The sequence below is a fragment of the Zonotrichia leucophrys genome, chromosome 1 (genome assembly GCF_028769735.1).
Source record: "Zonotrichia leucophrys gambelii isolate GWCS_2022_RI chromosome 1, RI_Zleu_2.0, whole genome shotgun sequence".
Taxonomy (NCBI): domain Eukaryota; kingdom Metazoa; phylum Chordata; class Aves; order Passeriformes; family Passerellidae; genus Zonotrichia; species Zonotrichia leucophrys.
In genome coordinates this window covers 35,609,427-35,629,159 of record NC_088169.1, presented here as the reverse complement: position 1 = coordinate 35,629,159, position 19,733 = coordinate 35,609,427, and the positions used below count along the sequence as shown (strand labels likewise).

General features: G+C 42.3%; 2 protein-coding genes across 7 annotated transcripts in view; both read left to right on the top strand.

The window, feature by feature from the left end:
• Positions 1-10,590, top strand: part of ZBED1 (zinc finger BED-type containing 1) — a 52,144-nt gene extending 41,554 nt beyond the window's left edge. For 2 of the 4 annotated variants that reach the window (XM_064711706.1, XM_064711695.1), the window contains exon 2: positions 6,895-10,590. In XM_064711706.1, the coding sequence (XP_064567776.1) occupies positions 6,946-9,033 (2,088 nt within the window). In that variant the 5' untranslated portion in view covers positions 6,895-6,945 and the 3' untranslated portion in view covers positions 9,034-10,590. Of the gene's footprint in view, positions 1-545; positions 665-4,226; positions 5,004-6,894 lie in introns of those variants that run through there. The other 2 variants (XM_064711711.1, XM_064711721.1) reach the window with 2 other exon arrangements.
• Positions 1-19,733, top strand: part of DHRSX (dehydrogenase/reductase X-linked) — a 200,959-nt gene that overhangs the window by 41,577 nt on the left and 139,649 nt on the right. The window lies entirely within an intron of this gene.

The window sequence follows — 19,733 nt, the reverse complement described above, 5'->3', positions numbered from 1 at the left end:
CGGCGCCGCGGGGCGGGGCGGCTCCGGGCCGGGGGGCGGCAGCCCCCGCCGCGGAGAGGGGAAAGTTTGCCGCGCCTCCCCCCATCCACCACGGGCAGGCGGCAGTTCGGGGCCCTGGGGCCGAGACCGCGCGGCCCAGCCGGGAGCGGCCGGACAGGGAAGGGGAGAACGGGGCAGGGCAGCCGCGACCTTGGCTATAGCGAGGGGCGCTCGGGCCGTGCCGCATCCCCCGAAGCGGGGCAGGGGCTGAGGCACCGCGGCGGCCCCGGCACGGGCGCCGCCGCCGGACTCCTCCCCCGCTCCCCTTCGCCGGGCGAGCAAGACCCGCCGAGCTGCCCGAGGGCAGCGGCCCCGGGGGGCTGCGACTGGCGGGACGCCCTCCCCGCCCCCGCTGCACCCCGCCCTCGCTGCCGGCGCCAGGCCCCGGCCCCACCGCCCCGTCCGGCCCCCGGGCCGCGGCCGCCCCGGACGCGGGGCGGGGCGGGGGGCCGGGCCCGGGACGGGCGCCTGGCTGCACGCCGGCCTGACTTGTGGCCTCGGGAGGCGGTGTGGGGGTTCCGTGGTCAGGGGGTCCCTGCTTCTCTTCTTCCTCTCTTTGGCTCTCTGACAGTGTCTCCCGAGACCTCGGCTCAGAGCCGCGCGGGCGCTCCCTCCCTCAGCCCAGGTAGGTGCTTGGAAGGCGGGTAGCGGCGGGCAGCTCCCCCGGCCCGGGCGCTCCTGCTGCCCCCTGTGCCCCCACCCCACCGGGGCCTCCGGGAGCGCCGCTTTCGGCTTCCCTGTCCCGGCTGCTCCAGGAGGCGAACGTACCCGTGCTCCAAAAGCTTAGTATTTGATACCGGCTGACCCTCGCTGACAGCCTTTAAGCTGCCAAGTGAGTGACACTTGCAGTTTTTTTTCTAAGGGACTTCTGATTAGTCGTTAGTTTAAGAAGTTAGGTTTTTGCACTTTTCTGATTTGGATCAACAGTGTGTTAAATGCTGACTTAGGGGAAACTTTGAGTTTATCAGAAAAAACCAATTATCTACTTGCATTACTCTTGAAGGCTAAAACATTTCTGACTTTATAAACTTAGAGCAAACTGAGTTCAGGCAGATGTGTAGGTTATCATCAGAGCTGACCATACAGCTGCGTTGAAGTCCTTTAACTTTCTCTCTTTAACAGCAAGTGAGCCTTTGTGGCCCTGTCCATAGTTTTAACCAGAGGAATAGTAAAAAAGTAATATTGAGAGGGCCTAGTGTTTCAGTAAGGAATTCAGGCAGATGAGGATATTGGTAAAGACAATATCTGAAGTACTGGGAAGGGGATGGAACAAGTACGCTGCACAATAGGAGCTTATTTGTTCATCTTATCACACCTCGCATCCTTGGGTAGTGTTTTGTGTGCTTTTTATTCATTCCTGATTCTTCTGCTGGGGTTCCCTTCCTCATTCTCAGAAGGCAGCAATGAAATCCTCAAACAAACGAGAGGACCCCGGTGACAAAAAAAGCAGATGTGCATATGGTTTGAAGTCATCTGAGCATTTTTCTAGCATTAGCGTTTCTTGGCAGAGGAAATTTGGGTATTTTGCCTAGGGTGTGTAACACTTTCCAAATCTTTTTTTGAACCACAGAGAAACAGCATGATGAAAATGTGACCCAGTGTTTTGTTGCACGCAGCTCTTTGCTGCTAGTGAAAAAAAAACATTGAATTTGGAAGTGCCAGAGGAAGGCAATGAAGATCCAACCCAGGAAATGCCACTTAGCTAAGTGGGACCAAGGCAGATTTGACAGATGTGAAAAGTTTTCTTTGAGCCTTAACTTGTGATCTTTTTTTTCCAAGGACAAGTGGTTTCGTCCTCAGCTTGTTGTTTGCACGCAGTTCCCTCTTGGCAGTTACCTGCTGCCTTGCTTTCACTCGCTGTGTCCAACCATTGCTTGAAGAACTGCTTCACCTTAACATCTGCGACCTTTTTACCCAGATGAACCATGTTTCCATAATAACTTCAAAATAGTGATGTCAGTGTAACAGAAAGAAAAGTGTTGTTAGAACAAGCTTGGGTCAGTAAACTACAGTTCCTGTAAGAAAACCCCGAGTGCCTTTTTCAGGCCGTAATCTAGAAAGGTGTATATGTTTAAAATTTTCTGTATCTTTTCTAAGGGGTGTCCGTAACTCTCACAAGTACGGGCATTTTATTGTCAGGGTCCTTTCCTCAGGAGAGCTTGGAGTGGCAAAGGGGAGCTGGGAGCAGGACTGGGAGGCAGAGATAGCCATTCCTCTGATCCTTTCTTCCTTGGCCCCAGCTTCCATATCAGAGTTCCCACTCTCTGTGCAACAGCACTGCAGATCTCACTTGGAAGATTTAAAAGAGAGAGATGTCTGCTGGGTTGTCCTTTAGCTCTGTGGACGAGTGAAAGGTTCTGGTCTCAATGCAGCCCTTCTGCCTCTGAATTTTCCGAGAAAAGCTTGCTTTCTTATTCTTGTTGTGAAGAAGGTCTCAAGATTTTAATCCAAGTAAACAAAACTAGTTTCACTTTTATTTTTCCTTACCCTAACTTAAGAGTTGTGTGCTCTTGGCACATGTGCTTTTAAAACTGACCCATGTGTTCTTTCACATCCTGCTGGAGTTCATCTGATTTTTATAGATGGAATTCAAGACATTTTTTTGGGGAAAGAGTTTCAGCTCTGAAATCTAGGTTCACTGCAAAAACCTGGTAATTGTTTTGAGTTGCAAACTGAAAAAATAATAACATTCTCTATTCAAGTCAATGTCCCCCACCTCAACACAGAGTAAGAAAGTTAACCTGAAACTCTGATCTTGAAGCTCAGGGAAGGAAAATACAGAGCTGAGACTACAAACAGCATAGTTTGTAGTCAGTGATTGCTTCGCTAACTAAAATCAGCATAGAGGAAAGTGCAGAAATAAAGGGGAACTTAAGTTAAACTTAAAAATACTTCTCCAAGTACTAATTGCATAAACAGTATAACTGCTAATACCTAGTTTTAGTGTTCAGTGATTTAAACTATGAATAGTTTTCTTAGAAATTACTGTTTGGACTTCTATACAGTGCTTAATCTTCATTAATTGGAGGGAGGAAAAAAGTCCTTCATGACTAAGCTTCCTGATTAAAACAGCTTTTTAAAAACACAAATCTAATCAGTGGATTGATAAAAGATAAACCAATATTAATTGTGACACCAGGATATTACACCAGTGGAAATGTGATCACCAAAAGTCATCCTACTGATAAGAAAAATGGTTCATATAATTAAAAGCTTCTCAAGGAATTTTTTTTGGCATCTTTCTCCTGCATTTTTTCTTCTGTACATATTTAATTGAAATTTAGTAGGGGAAACCTAAATCCTGAGTATTACATAGTAGTTTTGAAGTCTTTGTAGTTAAATTTGGAACCTGTAATGTGTAGAAAAGGAAAACCAATCTGAAGAAGGTGGTTATGTGGAACAAGTTAAAGAGGTCTTAAATGTGACTCCTGTTCTTCTTAAAACGTGTTGAAATTTCATACTTTTTTTAAAATTTCCTCAGTTTTTAGTTACTCAGCATCCACATTTGTACCAAGTTTCTTTAGAGTTAATTGTGAAATGTTGATTTAGGATCATGCATCTCTTAATTTTGATTCATATTTTGAGGTCTCTTACTTTATATGACTAACGCGTAGTGGGAGCCTGAGCACTGCCTGCTCAAAGCTGTGTGAGCTCCAGGTAGTAAATCATCCAGAGGTGGGTAAGGAAATGACCAGGTAGGAAGGATTGATGGCAGGCAAAAATGCAGTTACATCAAGCAGTTAAACCCTCTCCCCACGCATGCCCCTAAAAGAGTCATTAAGTTATTTTCAGAATGAGGAATCACTTGCTTTATGGTTGCCGCTCTGGTGACTGAGGCAAAGGTTGTGGGACAGGGATACCCACAGGGTGCCATTGCTGTGCATGCACAGGGAGGCAGAGCTAAGGTTGCAGGGTGTCTGTACACCCCACATTTCCTCACATCCCCGTGCTTCGTTTCACAATCCAAGTGACCGTCGTGCGGGTTTTGAACCAATTTTCTTTGCCAGCGGGGAAACTGAGCCCTACCTGCAAGGGTAGCACAGCTGCCTTTCAGGACACAAGCCACCACTAGCATTGATATTTTGGCCCAAGGCCTGCTCTGGAGAGGGAGGTCTTGTGTTTGTGTTAGGAGAATGAGACAGGGGGCCTGAGAGGTGTGAGGAGACAGCACAGCCTGCCCCGAACAGCCCAGATGAGGTGCTAGGGCCAGAAAGTCAGGGCTCTTCTCATCCTGTGGCAGCAGAGTTCGCTGCAAAGCCAGCAGAGGATCCTCTCTGCAGGCTCTTGGAAACCTCTGTCCTGATACTGGCTGGTGGTGTTGGCCAGCTGTGTGGAGGAGGCAAGGGTATGAAACAGCAGCCTCTCCAAAGGTGCTCTCCTCTGGGTGGGAATTCAGGGTTGCTCTTGTTTTTGCCAGGAGTAGACTATGAACGCTTTTTCTGCAAGTGAAGTTTATCTCCTCCTGGAATAAAAGGAGAGGTATGGGGTTTGGGTTTGTGTTCATAATGCTAGTTATGCTGTATAACACTCGATGAGAGGCAGGCATGATGAGCAGCTTATATCTGAGCTGTTACTGAAGGCTGTATTATAGTGGCACATCCTTAGCTGTGGCAGTGCTACTCTGGGCCACTATTGCCAAGTGCCTAATACATCACAAAATGAAGGCACAGCTGTGACATACATAAGAATGAAGAGTGGGGTGAGTCTGTAACACTCCCATACTCTGAAATAACTTCTACTTTGTCAGTTGGTGACAAACTTTTTATGATCCAAGGTGTGTCATACTAATTTTGAACATTAAAGATGCATCAACTCTTTTATTTCAGTGCCTTCCTCCTTACTTTCAGGAATTGCCAGATAAACTGCAGGGGAAACTGTAAGATTTAGTGAAATGCCATGAGCCTCTGTGCTTCCTCAAGACAGCATGTCATGGATTGAAATGGAGGAGTCTGAAAGCCGTGATAGTATGTATCAATATGATATGTCAGTGCACTATCTGATGGCATGGCAGGGTTTCCTCATTACACATTACACCACTTGGTCTTTCAAAATCATCCGTTTTTGTGGGATTGCATACCTTGGTGCTGTTGATATGCACATGTTTGGAATTAAGCAGCATTACCATGTTGAATCAATAGTTTATCCTGGCAACTTAAAGGCACTGAATGAATCACAGTAGAAGGCATGCTAGTAGGCAGAACTTTGCCCCTCCCTCAGGAAAAAATGCAAAGTGTCTACACCCAGAAGTAAATCTTCAGAACAAATCCAATAAAATGCTTGCCCTGCATCTCTCATTCTGCTTCTAAACAAACAGCTGTGTTTAGATAAAGTATCGGTTAACCTGTCTTTGGTTTTCTATTCAAGGCATTCAGAAAATGTTGCAAAATACCAGCTGTAGTTCAGAGAGAAAACTATCTTTTCTTGTGAATGTTCTCCAACAGCAGAAAGCACCCCAGAGAAGCTTGCACACATGCTTTTTTTTTTTTTTTTTTTTAAATATTCCCTCGCAGTAATATGAAAAAGTTGGATTGTTTCTTCCTGCCCTAACCAGCCAGTCTTACCACCTGAGGATTTCTGGGCTTGGGCACAGGTGCAGCTCCCGAGCAGCAGAGAAGTAGCAGTGCTGTTCTTTTCAGTCTGATGCTCCTTATGTTTCTCTCCTGTTCTCTTTCTCTGGATTTTTGTGAAGGAAGCTGCATCTGTGTCTAACTCATGTCTTCCTTCTTCTTCTCAATGCTGGCCAAGGCCCTGGAAAAAGGCTTGTTGCTGTCACAGTGGAGTGGAAGAAATAGAGAAGTGTCAGTCCAATTGTGCTGTGCTGTGACTTGGCTTTTTGGTGAAGTGAGATCAGCTCGGGTGGGTGCCAGCTGCCAGCACTGTTCACAGGGGCACTGTAGGCCTCAAGTAGCACTTGCATGTGACTGCTCAAGAAGTGTTTTCCTGTGCAGATATCAAGGTACAGATTGCCAAGTCTTGCCTTATCACCACACTCATCTCTAGTGTCATCTCCTCTCAACTTCTGTAGCCTTTTGAAGAAAATGCTGCAAAATTATTTTCCAGCTGATGTGGATAATAACATTTTATTAGTGCTTTTCTGTCTGCTTTTCCTGTAATTATTATGTACTGTTATTCCAGGAACCACAAATGTGAGCTAGTACTTCAGGACATGACTTTGATTTCAGAAAGAAAAGGACAGGAAAGGTGTCAGACATGTATTGTTGATCTGCATGTAGGTTCAAGCTCCTTTTCCTTTTATTTCAGTCAGAAAACACCTTTGCATTTGAGAGGAGCAGATCATTGCCATAATTTGCATCACAGATTTTTTATTACAGTTTTTTTAAAGCGAAAGCTGGAACAGTTAGATCAAGCTTACAAAACTTCTTTCAAAATAAACAAATAAGAAAACCTTTGCTCCTTCAGTATCTGGTTTCAGTTGAAATAAATGTTAACAACAAAGTTTAGTAATTCTTTGGCAAGAGGATGTTGATCTAGTTCTAAATTAAGAGGCAGGAAAATGCTATAGCAGATGACCAATTCTTGTGACAGTAATTTATCAAATCTGTGGTGGTACTTCGGCTTTCTCTACCCAGAATTATGAAATTCCAAAAAAAAATACTTACTCAGGTCTTCTAGCTCAGTTTCACGCAGAATAGGATCTATTAAAACCCCTTTTAATTTTTGACAATCCAGTGGGCTTCTTATAGGTCACACTTGCTGCAAATTTTGTCTTTAAATTTGCAAACGTAATTAGTGAGTAGGTTTCTTGATACATTCACAGAAACGCTGATTTCACATAGTTGAGTGTGGTCAAACTTGTGCTTTCTCATTGTATCTTTATCTTACTGCCTTTATCAGGTACTCATTAATGAGTGAAGGATCAAAAGGTGGGACGGTGGCCAAGAAGCAATGGAGAATAAAAGTTTAGAAGGTTCCCCATCAGACCTAAAGTTAGTGGCTCACCCAAGAGCAAAGAGTAAAGTGTGGAAGTACTTTGGGTTTGATACCAATGCAGAAGGATGCATATTACAGTGGAAGAAGATCTACTGCCGGATTTGCATGGCACAGATTGCCTATTCAGGAAACACGTCCAACCTTTCCTACCACCTTGAAAAGAACCACCCAGATGAATTCTGTGAGTTTGTGAAAAGCAACACTGAGCAAATGAGGGAAGCCTTTGCCACAGCATTTTCAAAAATCAAGCCGGAGTCATCACAGCAGGTTGTTCAAGATAGCCTCATCATGAAGACCTACCAGAACTACGAAAACAAAAAACATCAGGAACTGACATCTGCAGTCATCAGCTTAATTTGTGAGGGCATGTATCCAGCCTCCATCGTTGATGAACCTACCTTCAAGGCCCTCTTGAGAGCAGCGGACCCCAGGTATGAACTTCCGAGCCGGAAGTACTTCTGTACAAAAGCAATTCCTGAAAAGTACAGTGCTATTAGAGAAATTGTGCTGAAAGAGCTCACTGAGGTTCTCTGGTGTGGCATATCCACGGACATGTGGAGGAGTGAAAACCAGAATAGGTCATATGTAACTGTGGCAGTTCACTTTCTCAGCAGCAGTCCTGCCAACTGCCTGGCTGTGAACTCACGGTGTTTGAAAACGTTCGAAGTACCTGAGGATAACACTGCAGAGACCATTACACGAGTCCTTTATGAAACATTCATTGAGTGGGGGATCAATACAAAAGTCTTTGGTGCTACGACAGATTACAGTAAAGACATTGTAAAAGCTTGCTCTCTCTTAGATATTCCCGTACAGATGCCTTGTTTGGGGCACACTTTTAACGCAGGAATACAACAAGCTTTTCAGCTTCCCAAACTCTGCAACCTTCTTGCCAGGTGCCGAAAGCTGGTGGAGTATTTTCAGCAGTCTACGGTCGCCATGTACATGCTGAGCGAAAAGCAGAAGCAGCAGAATATTCTCCACTGCATGCTGGTAAGCGACCGTGTTTCCTGGTGGGGAAGCACGCTCGCTATGCTGCAGCGCCTCAAGGAGCAGCAGTTTGTCATTGCCGCTGTTCTCGTGGAGGACAGCAACAACCACCACCTCATGCTGGAATCCAGTGAGTGGAATACAATCGAAGGGCTGGTGGAGCTGCTCCAGCCTTTCAAGCAGGTTGCAGAGATGATGTCTGCTTCAAAGTACCCGACGATAAGTATGGTAAAGCCACTTCTCCACATGCTTCTGAATACCACTCTGAACATCAAAGAGAACGATTTGAAAGAAATCAGCATGGCAAAGGAGGTGATTGCTAAAGAGTTGTCAACCACCTACCAGCACACACCTGAGATAGACATGTTTCTCAATGTTGCAACTTTCTTGGATCCCCGCTACAAGAAACTGCCTTTTCTTTCAGCCTTTGAGAGGCAGCAGGTGGAAAACAGAGTGGTGGAAGAAGCAAAAAGCCTGCTGGAGAAAGTAAAAGAAAATAGTTTTAGAACTGAGGAGAAATTCTTCACTGTTTCAGAAGAGCCCCCTATGAAAAAAATCATAATCTCCTCTACTCCTCCTCCTACCAGTGTCATCAACAACATGCTTGCAGAGATCTTTTGCCAGACAGGAGGCGTGGAAGACCAGGAGGAATGGCATGCTCAAATCGTTGAGGAGTTGAGCAACTTCAAGTCACAAAAGGTCCTTGGTTTGAATGAAGACCCATTGAAGTGGTGGTCTGACAGACTAGCGCTGTTTCCAGTTTTACCAAAGGTTCTTCAAAAATACTGGTGTATTCTGGCCACAAGGGTCTTCCCTGAACGCCTTTTTGGCTCTTCTGCTAATGTTGTGAGTGCAAAGAGAAACCGGTTAGCCCCGGCTCACGTGGATGAGCAGATCTTTTTGTATGAAAACAGTCGCAATGGGTCTGAGGCAGAACCGGAGGATGAAGATGAAGGAGAGTGGGGTTTGGAACAGGAACAGATTTTTAATTTAAATGACTCAGTAAACATAAACAACAGTTTCTTTAATATTCGAGACAGTGGGTTTGTTTGACAGGACTGCTGCGGTACATTTAATGACAAAGAAAAGAGGTATTTGTCTTAAGTTACCAAAAATTCTTTTGTTGTATGCTATGAATGCTGTAAATATTGAACAGTTGTAACAAACTTGATTTAGCTTCCATTGTCTGTGTTTTTCCCACTGTCTTAAAACATGAATGACTTGTGATCAAACAGCACTGAAATGAATGAGGAAATAAATTCTACAAAGACCGTGATTTCTGACTGTGGCCCAGATTTCAGAAAGCACTTATCCATGTGCTTCCTTTCCACTTGTTTCAGTGGGAGACAAACACATGCTTATGTGCTTTCTATCATAAAATTATTTTCCTGAGTTAGGACCTTGAGGAAGTTTTTTAAAATTTATGCCTCCATTTGTAAATTCTGTGTGACTCAGGATGCTAGCTTTAAATTTTGGATTTTAAAATATTTTTAAAATCCATAGATCTGAGCAGTGAATATTTTTAGAATATATTGTTGCTATGGAATGGAAAAAGATCTTGAGCCTGATTTTCACTACCTCATGTCTTAGGTCTGGTCTATGCTAGTAGAGTTCAGCTGGTATAATTCTGTTGGTTAGGGGGCTGATGTGTTATTATTTTAACTGATACTGTGCTGGCATAGGCTGTAGTGTGGATGCATTTATACCAGGATAATTTATTTTCCTTTCCAGTGCAGTGTAAATGGTTTGAACACTTAAACTGGTATTGCTGTGTCCGCATTAATCCAGTTTTACCATTTAACTGCAGTTAAATGGCAAAATTGGTTGTTTTGCTTTGTGTCTAAGCAAGTCCTGATTGTAGTCTCTTGTGCTTTTGCTAAGTGGGAACCAAGTGTGGGGTCGAGGCAGTGTCGTGTTACCTTTGCCTTGTGCCGATGCCATGGCTGATACCACACGGTGTGTAGCAGGCAAGGCATCAGCTCTTTGGTGAGGGAGGGAGGGGGAGAGGGCAGGGAGACGTCTACAGGCTGCTGGTCTAATGGTTTATCTGTGTTATAAAATCCTTAACCTCTTCATTTAATGGGGACTTTGCCCAGGGTAGCTTGAAAATTTTGTTGGCAAGAAAACAAAATAAAAAGCTTTAATGTTATGTAAATATATTTAAAAGAAGGGGACCCCTGAATTTCCTCACATGTATTTAGTGAATCTTTAAATTTGTTTTTTGTTATGTTAGCACTTAAAAACTTTTTTCACCTCTTTTTATTCAGTTTGTAGAGTGGACTTCAGTCCTGTCCAGTCTAATGTTTGAGTACTGTTTCTGATTAGTTGTGTATTGTAACTACTCCCTTTGTGTCTCTGAGCTTAAGTGTTTTAAGCCCCTTTGAGAACTTGACAAAAAAAGAAAAAAGAAACCAACCTGAGATTCCCCCCCTCCCCCCCAAAATCTCTTATGAAATACTGCAGGTCATAAATGGGATCAGAGTTCACGCTAGACACAAAATAGGATGCACCAGCTTTTTTTTCTGAGATGCAGTGGAGAACTCTTGGCATTTTCCAGTTACAATTCCAGTTAATCAAGGTTTGCTTGGGGTTTTATTTCTGTTACTGGTGTCTCACCCCCCCCCCCCCCACTTTGGTGTTAGTCTACAACTACGTTGAGCAATATCGATGTGTTACTGTTCTGGAGGAAGAAAGTTGGGGCTTTTTCATCACAATGACACCTGTGGACATTGGGTTGTAAAAAGAGCACAGACAGCAGGAAAATACCAAAATGGGAATGGTGATGGAATTGAATCTATTGCCAAATGGTTTGTTTATGGTTTGGTTTAATAATTTTTGGAAGTTTGAGGCCTCTGTGTTCTTTGTAGGTGGTGGGAAGGGATGGGTGAGTGAGGGGAAAGGACAGAGGTTAGGCTAAAGAACACTGAAGTACTTGCAACTACATATAGAAAAACGTTTAAGCCTGGGAAAAATGCAGTTAGCAAGTGATGCAGCCTGTGTTTGGCTGTTAGTAAACCTGGGGTTTCACTTTCCAGCCCCCTGAAAACTGATTTGCACTTATACAAAGTACATGCACTGTGCATCCTGTTGAATGTTGCTACTCTCCATGTCCACTGTAGAGATGTATATGTCTGCCCAAGGCGCAAAAACGCAGGCTTGGCCTAAAATTCCATAAGTAAATCTGCTATCTGTGAGGGCAACAAAATTAAATTATGGAAGGGAGTGAGGTACCTGAGCTCCTGTGACACCCCAGCAGTCTGCCAGGAAGAGCTCTTGATTTTTGCGGTCATCACTTGCAGGAGCTGTTCGCACCACTGCAAGCCCTCCCTCCAGGACCTGCACAAATGCTGGTGTGAAGTGTGTGAATCTTGTCTTATGTGAGCAGAATTTAAAGCTGTGCCCTCACAATCAAGGCAAAGCCCAGAGCACCCTTGGTCTGCACTTGGCCTTCCCCTGTTGGCAGCATTGTATCCATCTTCATCCTCCTAGGGCTGCACATAAACAGTGACGCTTACAAGGAGTTTTACTGAGATCAGTGCAATGCACTACTCTCTTCCTTCCAGCTTCTTTTTATTTTTTGGTATCCAAAATAAAATTGTAGTTGGTTCAATTGATGTGTCTCAGCATTCTTTGAAAAAAAGGAGAAGAAAAAGGAAAAAAAAAAGCAAAACCATTGTTAGTCTTACCCATTGTCTGTGAGATTTTTTTTTTTATTTAATGTTCTAAACCTGGAATACTGTTAAATAAACCAGAAAAATAAGTTAGTTACTAGATTATTTGTCTGATGTGTGGTCATATCTACAGCACTTTATGACTTTGAACTCTTCTGCAATAGGGGGAGGTTGTATTCTGAGGATTTAAAGCTATGCATTTATTTTCTTTTTGATCCTGTAAGTTATTTTTTAAAAATGCTGTACAAATCTTTTGGATTAAAAAAAATGAGGATGAAAAATATTGGAAGTTTAGATGGTTTCTCTCACTTAAATATGTGTGGTGTTTTTCATTTATTGACAAGATTTTCTGTTGTTTAGTTGGGTGGAGGAGGAAAGTTCCACAGCTGTTTTAAATATTGCTACAAATTGAGTTAACCCTCATGTTGCTGCTAACAGTAGCCCATAACAATTTCCTAATAACACTTTTAAGTCAACTTTATGTTTGTGTTTCTTGACAGCTTCTTTGGATCCACAGCCTAACGTTTCCTTTTCAGTACAGGTGAGACATCTTTTTGGAGGGACAATAGAGGAACAAACTTCAGCTTTTGAGTACTTTCATGCTAAAAAAGTGAATTTTTGAACAGGGTCTCAAAGTTCCTTCTCTGTGTCAAAAGAAGAATTGCCAAGTCACCAACTAGATATTGCCAATTCAGTATTAAAACTCAGTGGGCTACCTGAGATTTCTTGGGGTAATAGTATAACTAAAGGGAGTTTGGGGTTTCTGACCAACTCTTGCACAAATTTCACCTCCCTCTGCCATCAGAGATTATGAGAAGACAAGAAAACCTGAACCATACTGAAGTTGAAAAGGTGAATTTTTCCAGCAAACAATGTCTGAAGTGCTTTGGTTTAAAGGAGGGTAATAAAATTCTGTATTATTTATGGAAAGGGTGTATGGTTTTAGGTTTCTATTGCAGCAGTCTGTTAGATTAATTTCAAGCATTTTCTTTAACCAATGTCATGGTGTCCAATTAGCTTTACAGGGGCATTTGTAAGCAGGCAGGAATATTAAAAGCAAAAGAAACACAAATTGGTTATTTATAATATTTTTTAGGACTTCTGAAAACTTAAAAGTCATGTGTAGTTCTTGATTTTTGTCCAGCTTAAAAAGAAGGGGCTGCCTGAGGACATCATTTCTGAAGGAGGGGAAATGCATGTATATGAACACAGAAGTAGTGTCTTTTACATACTCCATGACAACTGGGTAAAGAAAACTTCATGCTGGAAAAATTACATTTTAGTGTCTGCACACCATCCTCCTTTTGATAGTCTCCATTTCTGAGTGTCCTTCTGAAGATCTGGTGATCCTGGCCCTGGTGGTATTATCTAGTCTAGACTGTCTTTTTAGCTCTGCTGGAAGGACTCTCGTGGTCTCTTTAGTTTTGTGGCTTTTTTTTTTCCCTTTGGACCAGACTATGTGGTCTGTCTTGCCTTATCTCCTCCAAATTAATGTTCTGCTAAATTTAAAACATTTTTAGGGAACATAGGGAAATTACGGAAATTGGTTTTGCTTTTTTAGTAACATTTGGTGCTGTAGAGAGAAGTTGAAGATACAGCTTCATTTTATGTCTGCCTTAAGAGCACATCAGTAAAGCATGTCTTAATGATACTATTTAAACTAATTTCAAAACATCTCTGCAGTTGCAGTTTATAATGCTGTTGATTTTAAATACAAAAGAATTTCCTTTAGATTGAATAATAAAAATCAATTAAATATATATTTACTGTTGTTGCAGTGCCCCTTCAGTGGCCCTGTAGTTGGGTTAAAATGCCACAGAGGAACTGAGTTTAGCATTAAAAAAATTGAAAAAATTAAAAACTAACCACTGTTTGTGAACTTACCATGTGTTCTAAAAACACAGTTGGATTTATATGTTTTTAAAAATTCAAAGGCTGTTGCAAGAAATATTTTCAAATAAGAGTCCTCAGAACTTGGAATTGTTAAAATATTAAGATTTTTGAGCATTTCTGCTGACATTTCCACACTGAGTGGTATTGATTTCTCTTGCTGCCAGAAGATCACAAAAGTGATGCTGCCATCTGCAGTGCTTTGAAATGATGATCAGATGTAACTTTTTTTCAGAGGTTTTGAAAAGACTGTTACCTGCTGCACATGTGTGCTGGTTTCCTTGCATCATAATTACTTATTTCCAGTGACTTGAGTTTGCCAAATCCTCTGTCCCTCTCCCTGGCCCTGCCTGGGCAGAATGCTGGGTGGAAGCAGTCGGGAGGCAAACTCCAGCTTCTTCTCTTATAGAGAGACTTCTTTGAGAGCAGATAAACTTTAAAAAGAGTTTAAACTAGGTTCTTACTCCAGTCCATGGGGGCTACACCGCCTTTGCCGTGGTGTGAAAAGGCAGAGCTGGTGCTTCCTCTCCCCACAGTGTTGTACACTGGGACACATGGCTCAATTGGACCAAAATTGCCTGTGTAAGGGGAATATGCTGGGAATTGAGCTCAGCGCAGCTGGCAAACTACACTCAGAGCCAAAGGCATAATAAGCATGTCAGGGTAGGAATAATATCTGTCCTGCTTGCCTTAGATAGGGGTTTAAGGTAAATAATGTAGTATGATATTGGTTTGTTCTCTGGGCTGAAGCTCTGCCTGGGAAATTTTGTGATTATTCAAATAGCTATGTGTTTAATACTGACAGAAAGTGTTCTGTGACATTTACATAAATATTTTATATAGACAGTAAAGCTTTCATTCCTATTTGATAGATATTTTGGGGATAACATTTAGAATGATTTTCCTGGAATAAATGCCATGGTCAGAAGTACACCAAGATTCAGCTATCAGAAGCAGTAGGGCAGTCCTGTTTTTAAGTATAAGAGACAGGAGGGGATACTTTCATTTGAAATAAGTGGGAAATGTTGTCTTTTTTAACACTCTTAGGAAGGAGATAATTAAAATGCATCTGTAAAAGTTTGTGATAGCCTCATAATTTAGATATATCTGTAGAGAATTAATCCCTTTGTTTTGCTTAGTTCACTGAAAATATGGCTGTAATTTCCATAGCTGCATGTGCATGATGTCATGTTCAACAGTGCTTCCCCAAACTATGCAGAATAAGGTTATTTTTAAAAAGGCAGTTTCTTTGATTACATACAATATTCTGTCTGTTCATTGTCCCCAAATACTTGCAGTTAGGAATGAAAAACTCACTCTTTTTTTTTATTTCTCCAGTGGATACTGCTTTGCTTTTAAATTTGAGACATTTTGTGTATCGGTGTGTCTACAGACACTGCAATTGAAAGGGTTTCATTCTCCTTTTCTTTCTTTTTGCTTTTTTTGTTTGCTTTTTTTCTCATGAGTCATTAGTTAGGTTTACAGTGATAGGAATTTGCAGTCATAACAAGGAAGGTGTCAAGTCAGCATCAGGAGAGCTCATGCCAGAAACATCCTGTCCCATATTGTGAATGCAGGGCTTCAAGGGAAACCTTCATCTTCACATAAACAACCTTCTGATGTGTGTGTGTGTGAGAGAAAAGTTAAGTGCTTTTGCAGGCAATGCACAGTTCTGTTTTATGGGTGTTAGTGCAGTTTGGTGTGAGTTTGTGCTCTAGGATGCACTCAGTGGTTTGGCACCAAATAAAAGTTTCTTGAGCACACAGAAGAACTTATATGAACAGAAGGAACAAATGGGGAAAATGGTGTTGCTTTACTTATGGGAACAGATAGGAAGTGGGTCCATCTAGGGTAAACACTGAAATTTTATCAGGAGTCTCCAATTCCTGTCCAAAAATCCTGATAGCATTTAAAAATGCTAAATGGCTAACCTTCCTGTAGTCTGACATTTAAGAATGCTGTAAAACAATTGTTTTACACACTTCTTGGTGTTCACATGCTGCTGGCAATGAGCTCTGTTAACTTCAAAAAGCTCCTGCACTCCCAAATGGCCAGGGAGGAGTTCTCATTAGTGAGGTACTGGGGAAGAAGGGAGATTCAAGCTCTTACAGTGACCTGGCCTCCAGCCTGTGGGAGTGTGGGCTGAAGGGACTGTTTCTGGATGATATTTTGACACATTGATCTACATAGATAAATATTCACATGCAGTCCAAGAACTTGCTACTGATCATTAATCTGTCTGGTCCCAAGGGAGTGAGCGCTGTGGTGAGAAAGCCAGTCTTGTGGATGAGTGGAGCATGTATCCCTTTTGTCCCTCATCCTAAGCCCCACTTTATTTCCTGTGCAGGCAGCAAGTATGTTGGTGCTGCTCTTTGCTGTATTATTTGCTGTGTGGCTCTTGTATTCCGAGTGTAAGAATAGGAGAGTGTGACCTGCATGTTTGCAAGCCTTGGTGAATGCAGGCAGAAGTTCACCACTGCACTGTTCATGATTTGCTGCCTGGGTTGAATGAACAGTGGGTTGGGGATAATACAGCATTTACCTCGTGGTCTTGAGAACACGAGACTGGCATTGCTGCTCAGAGATTCCTGTGCACCTGCTCAGAGAAATGAAGTGAGAAAAGCACAACCTTGTGTGTGTTGTATCTGAAGGTATGACTCAATGCCCAAGTGGGCTTAAAGTGCTCACATGAACTAGTTCTGCTGTAGTCTTGTATACAAATTTCCTTGCGCATGCTCTGCCCACACCACCCCACCTCCCCTTCATCAGTGTTCAGGAAGATTTCACAGTTCTTTTTAGAGAGATAAATTCAGAGATAATACATGAAACTATTTGCCAGTTGTTAAGACCATTGCAATATGCTTTTTGTGCCTTTTTTGGCAATGCATGCTAGAGCTGATGGAAGATAACATTCTTATTTTATTCCAGAGACAGCTCTTCCCTGCAGTGAGGGCAGCAGCTCAGTCGCAAAGTTGATCTGTTGGCTGCATTTCTGCCTTTTCTCTAGGCTGTTTAGGAAAGTTGCTGTGCTCCACAGAAGGAAAAACAGATTCCTTCAGAGTGTTTTCCCTGTGTTTTTGTGTTGCTGGGGCTTCCTTCTGGTCTGCACATGCCTGAAGGAAGGGGATGGGCCACAGCTTTTGCCGTGATTCTGCTTCTACGCTGAGCTGACTGGCCACCCTTAGAAGAAGATTGTGCAGAAGGTGACACTGCTGGGTAATAAGTTTCAAACACCAGGGCTACAAAAGGATTTGTTCATTTTATATTTATATTTAGGCTAAGATTAAAATGATACAAAATGTGGCCTTAAAAGGAGTCTGCAGAGTCTACACACTAGGTGTAGGTCCTTGACTTAGGTGTCTTAATACAGATTCAGGGACCATGCTCTGCCTTCAGATCCTCTAAAAATGCCAGCATCACAAGTGTGTCTCTCTTAATATCTTTCAAATAATGACATTTTGGGGTGGACTGTGTATGAAATGCAAACCACAATTTTTTATTTTACATGTGTCCATTTTGTCTTCCATTGTGCTTCAAAGGTTAGTATCCATAGAATTATTCTGTCTAAAAAATCTGTTGGAACACTTCAGGTCCCAAGTGTAGATGAGCTTCAGAAGTAAGAGAAATATTCTCCCCCACAATTAATTAGTTGGATGGCTTAATTATTGTGTTGTTGAAAGAGGCAATTGTAACTGCATTTTGCCCAAATATGGGAGAATGTGAAGTGCAAATATTTACATTTTTAGGTAAAATTCTGAGTAAGAGGCTTAAATGTGAGCACCTCATTTTGTGCCTTTACCCATATTCATAGCAATACAGAACCAGACCCATGGTATTTCAGTGAGGGTGTAAGTGAAACTCACTCTTTTACTTAGTCATTATTCTGCTTCTGAGATGTTTCAGTTTCAATGATTTAGTCATTACAAGCATAAAATCAACCCTTCCAGCAGATGTGAATGAGCATTTCTATTGCGTGGATCTTCCTTCCTCAGTAAACAGGAACTTAGGCTCATTTGTTAGTGTAGAACAAAGGAAAGGAGGCAAATGGGGTACACTCTTATAGGTGGAAGGTTGGGTGTTTGCTTTTTGCTCATGCAGCTGAAGCAGTGATGGATTTCAGAGTCAAGCGACGGATTCCATCTGTGCATTTGAGTCTAACGATGGGCAGATGGTATCTTTGCAAAGGATATATGGTCTTTGTCTTCAAATCAGCACTCTGCCAAGCAATGTCTGGTTGTGCAAATTCAAGCTTCTGCAGTCTTTTAATCTCTGCAGTTTTGGGAGCTATTTGGCCTAAGATCTTGTTTAGGTGATAGAGCAAACTCTGTTAGCTTTAGCGTCTCTGGTGCTAATGATGAGATTCTGCAACTCAAGAAAATGAGCTAGAAAATGTAATTGTTCCTCTACATCCTAAAAAGAGTTGTTTAACCAAATTCCACTCAGCTATGCTTCAGCTGAAGGCACTGGAGCTTGTAGGAGCTCAGCTGAGGAATGTAAGAGCTTTACCAGCAGTAAAAGCAGTTGGGTGGATTAAGGTCTTGAGTCATGCAGGAGCTTGGGTGGACTCCACTGTGGGTCTGCCTGTGTAGCACAAGTTGCACAACCTTGTGCAACAGCCTTGTCTTGTTTGGTTTAGATGTGAGTGCTGAAGCAGCCTCCTAGCATTTTGCATGGCTGGAAGGCAGGTGGAAGTAGGGGCAGTGGACCCCATGATGTTATTTTTAGAGATATTTTTGTAGTAGCTAAGTAATAAGTCAGACCATGTAGGCAGACCATGTAGGTACTGTCCCAGCAGGAATGCTTTCCTTGGAGCTCCCTTGCACAGTGCTGGAGTAGTGTTGAAGTTCCGTGTGTGATTCTTGATACAACTCAGTCGTGGTAAAACGTTTAATGCATTCAACAAATGCATTCTTAGGAAATACTTCGATACCCATGTCACTAAGATTATGTGTGCCTTGCCTTGCAGACTGGGCAAGGATCAAGGTTTGTGCAGTTAAGAGTAAAGAATGTTATATACCCACACACACAGTCCTCTTTTGGTATTTGCAGAAACTGTCGCCTGACACTTTCAAGCTTTCTATCCTCAAAGTTTCTAAATTACAGATGTCATTACAGACAGTGATTTTTGGTTTGTGGCTTTGTCATGCTGTCTGAATTACTGCATTAAAGCTGCAGATGTGTTGGAATAAAGCATGATTCAAATGGGCATTTTGCCAGCAAGGAAAGAATATATTGGAGAGCTGTGGTTCCATAGCAGAAAGCAAAAAAGCAGGGAAGTTTTGCTTCACATCAGGATTGCTTTTAAGAAAAAAGAAAGTGACATCATTTTGTAATAAAATAATTATGTTTGTTTTCATTTAATCATATTTGTGCTCTGCTAGGAGAACTTTGATACTTCACAGTACATTAACTGGGCATGAAAATGACATCCCCCATACTACCCAAAACTTCCTCTAAGTTGTGTAAAGTTGAATTAGAGTGTTTGGCTCTGATACACTTCTGCTTTTTGTTGTGTGCCTATTTTCTGCCAGAGTATGCTTTCTGGGTCATGGACATTTTGCTGTCTGAGGGAATGCCTAACCATGGTTGCTGACATTGCTCAATATTTTAAATTATCCTGGAGAGGTAAAGAAAAAAAAAAGAAAGTTGGACCAAAAAAAATGCACTGAACTTGTTTCTGAAGGAGGAGCTTGAGGGAACAGTTAAAACCTTTCTTTTTCTTTTTGTTGACACAGTGGTAACACTGGGAACATGGTTGATATAACTAAACACCTGGTAAACTCTGCACCAAGTTACCCTCTGACATGAACTTCACTGGCATGAGGAAACAGAGTCACACCAAATCAAAGCAAAGCTCTGCCACCTCCTGACCTCTCATCTCATGCTGGTGCTTCTCTTGTGTACAAACCAGGGGCTGAAGTTAATGAACTTTATGAGTGTTCAAAGAATTTGGGATTAAGTTTTTAATCTGCTATGCTGTGAGCGAGGGTTTGATTGCCAGCTCTGGTTGCCCAGGTGCAATGTGCTGCAGCAGAAGGCAGGTGATGCTCCATGTTAGCTATTTGTACCAAAACTGCTGGTTATGGCCCCAAAGTTGTGTTCTTTACAAAGCCAACCCACAAGGTGTACTCTGTTTTAAGAAGGTTATTTTTAAAACAGAAAGAGATAGTTCTCAAGCATGTCAACCAGTCC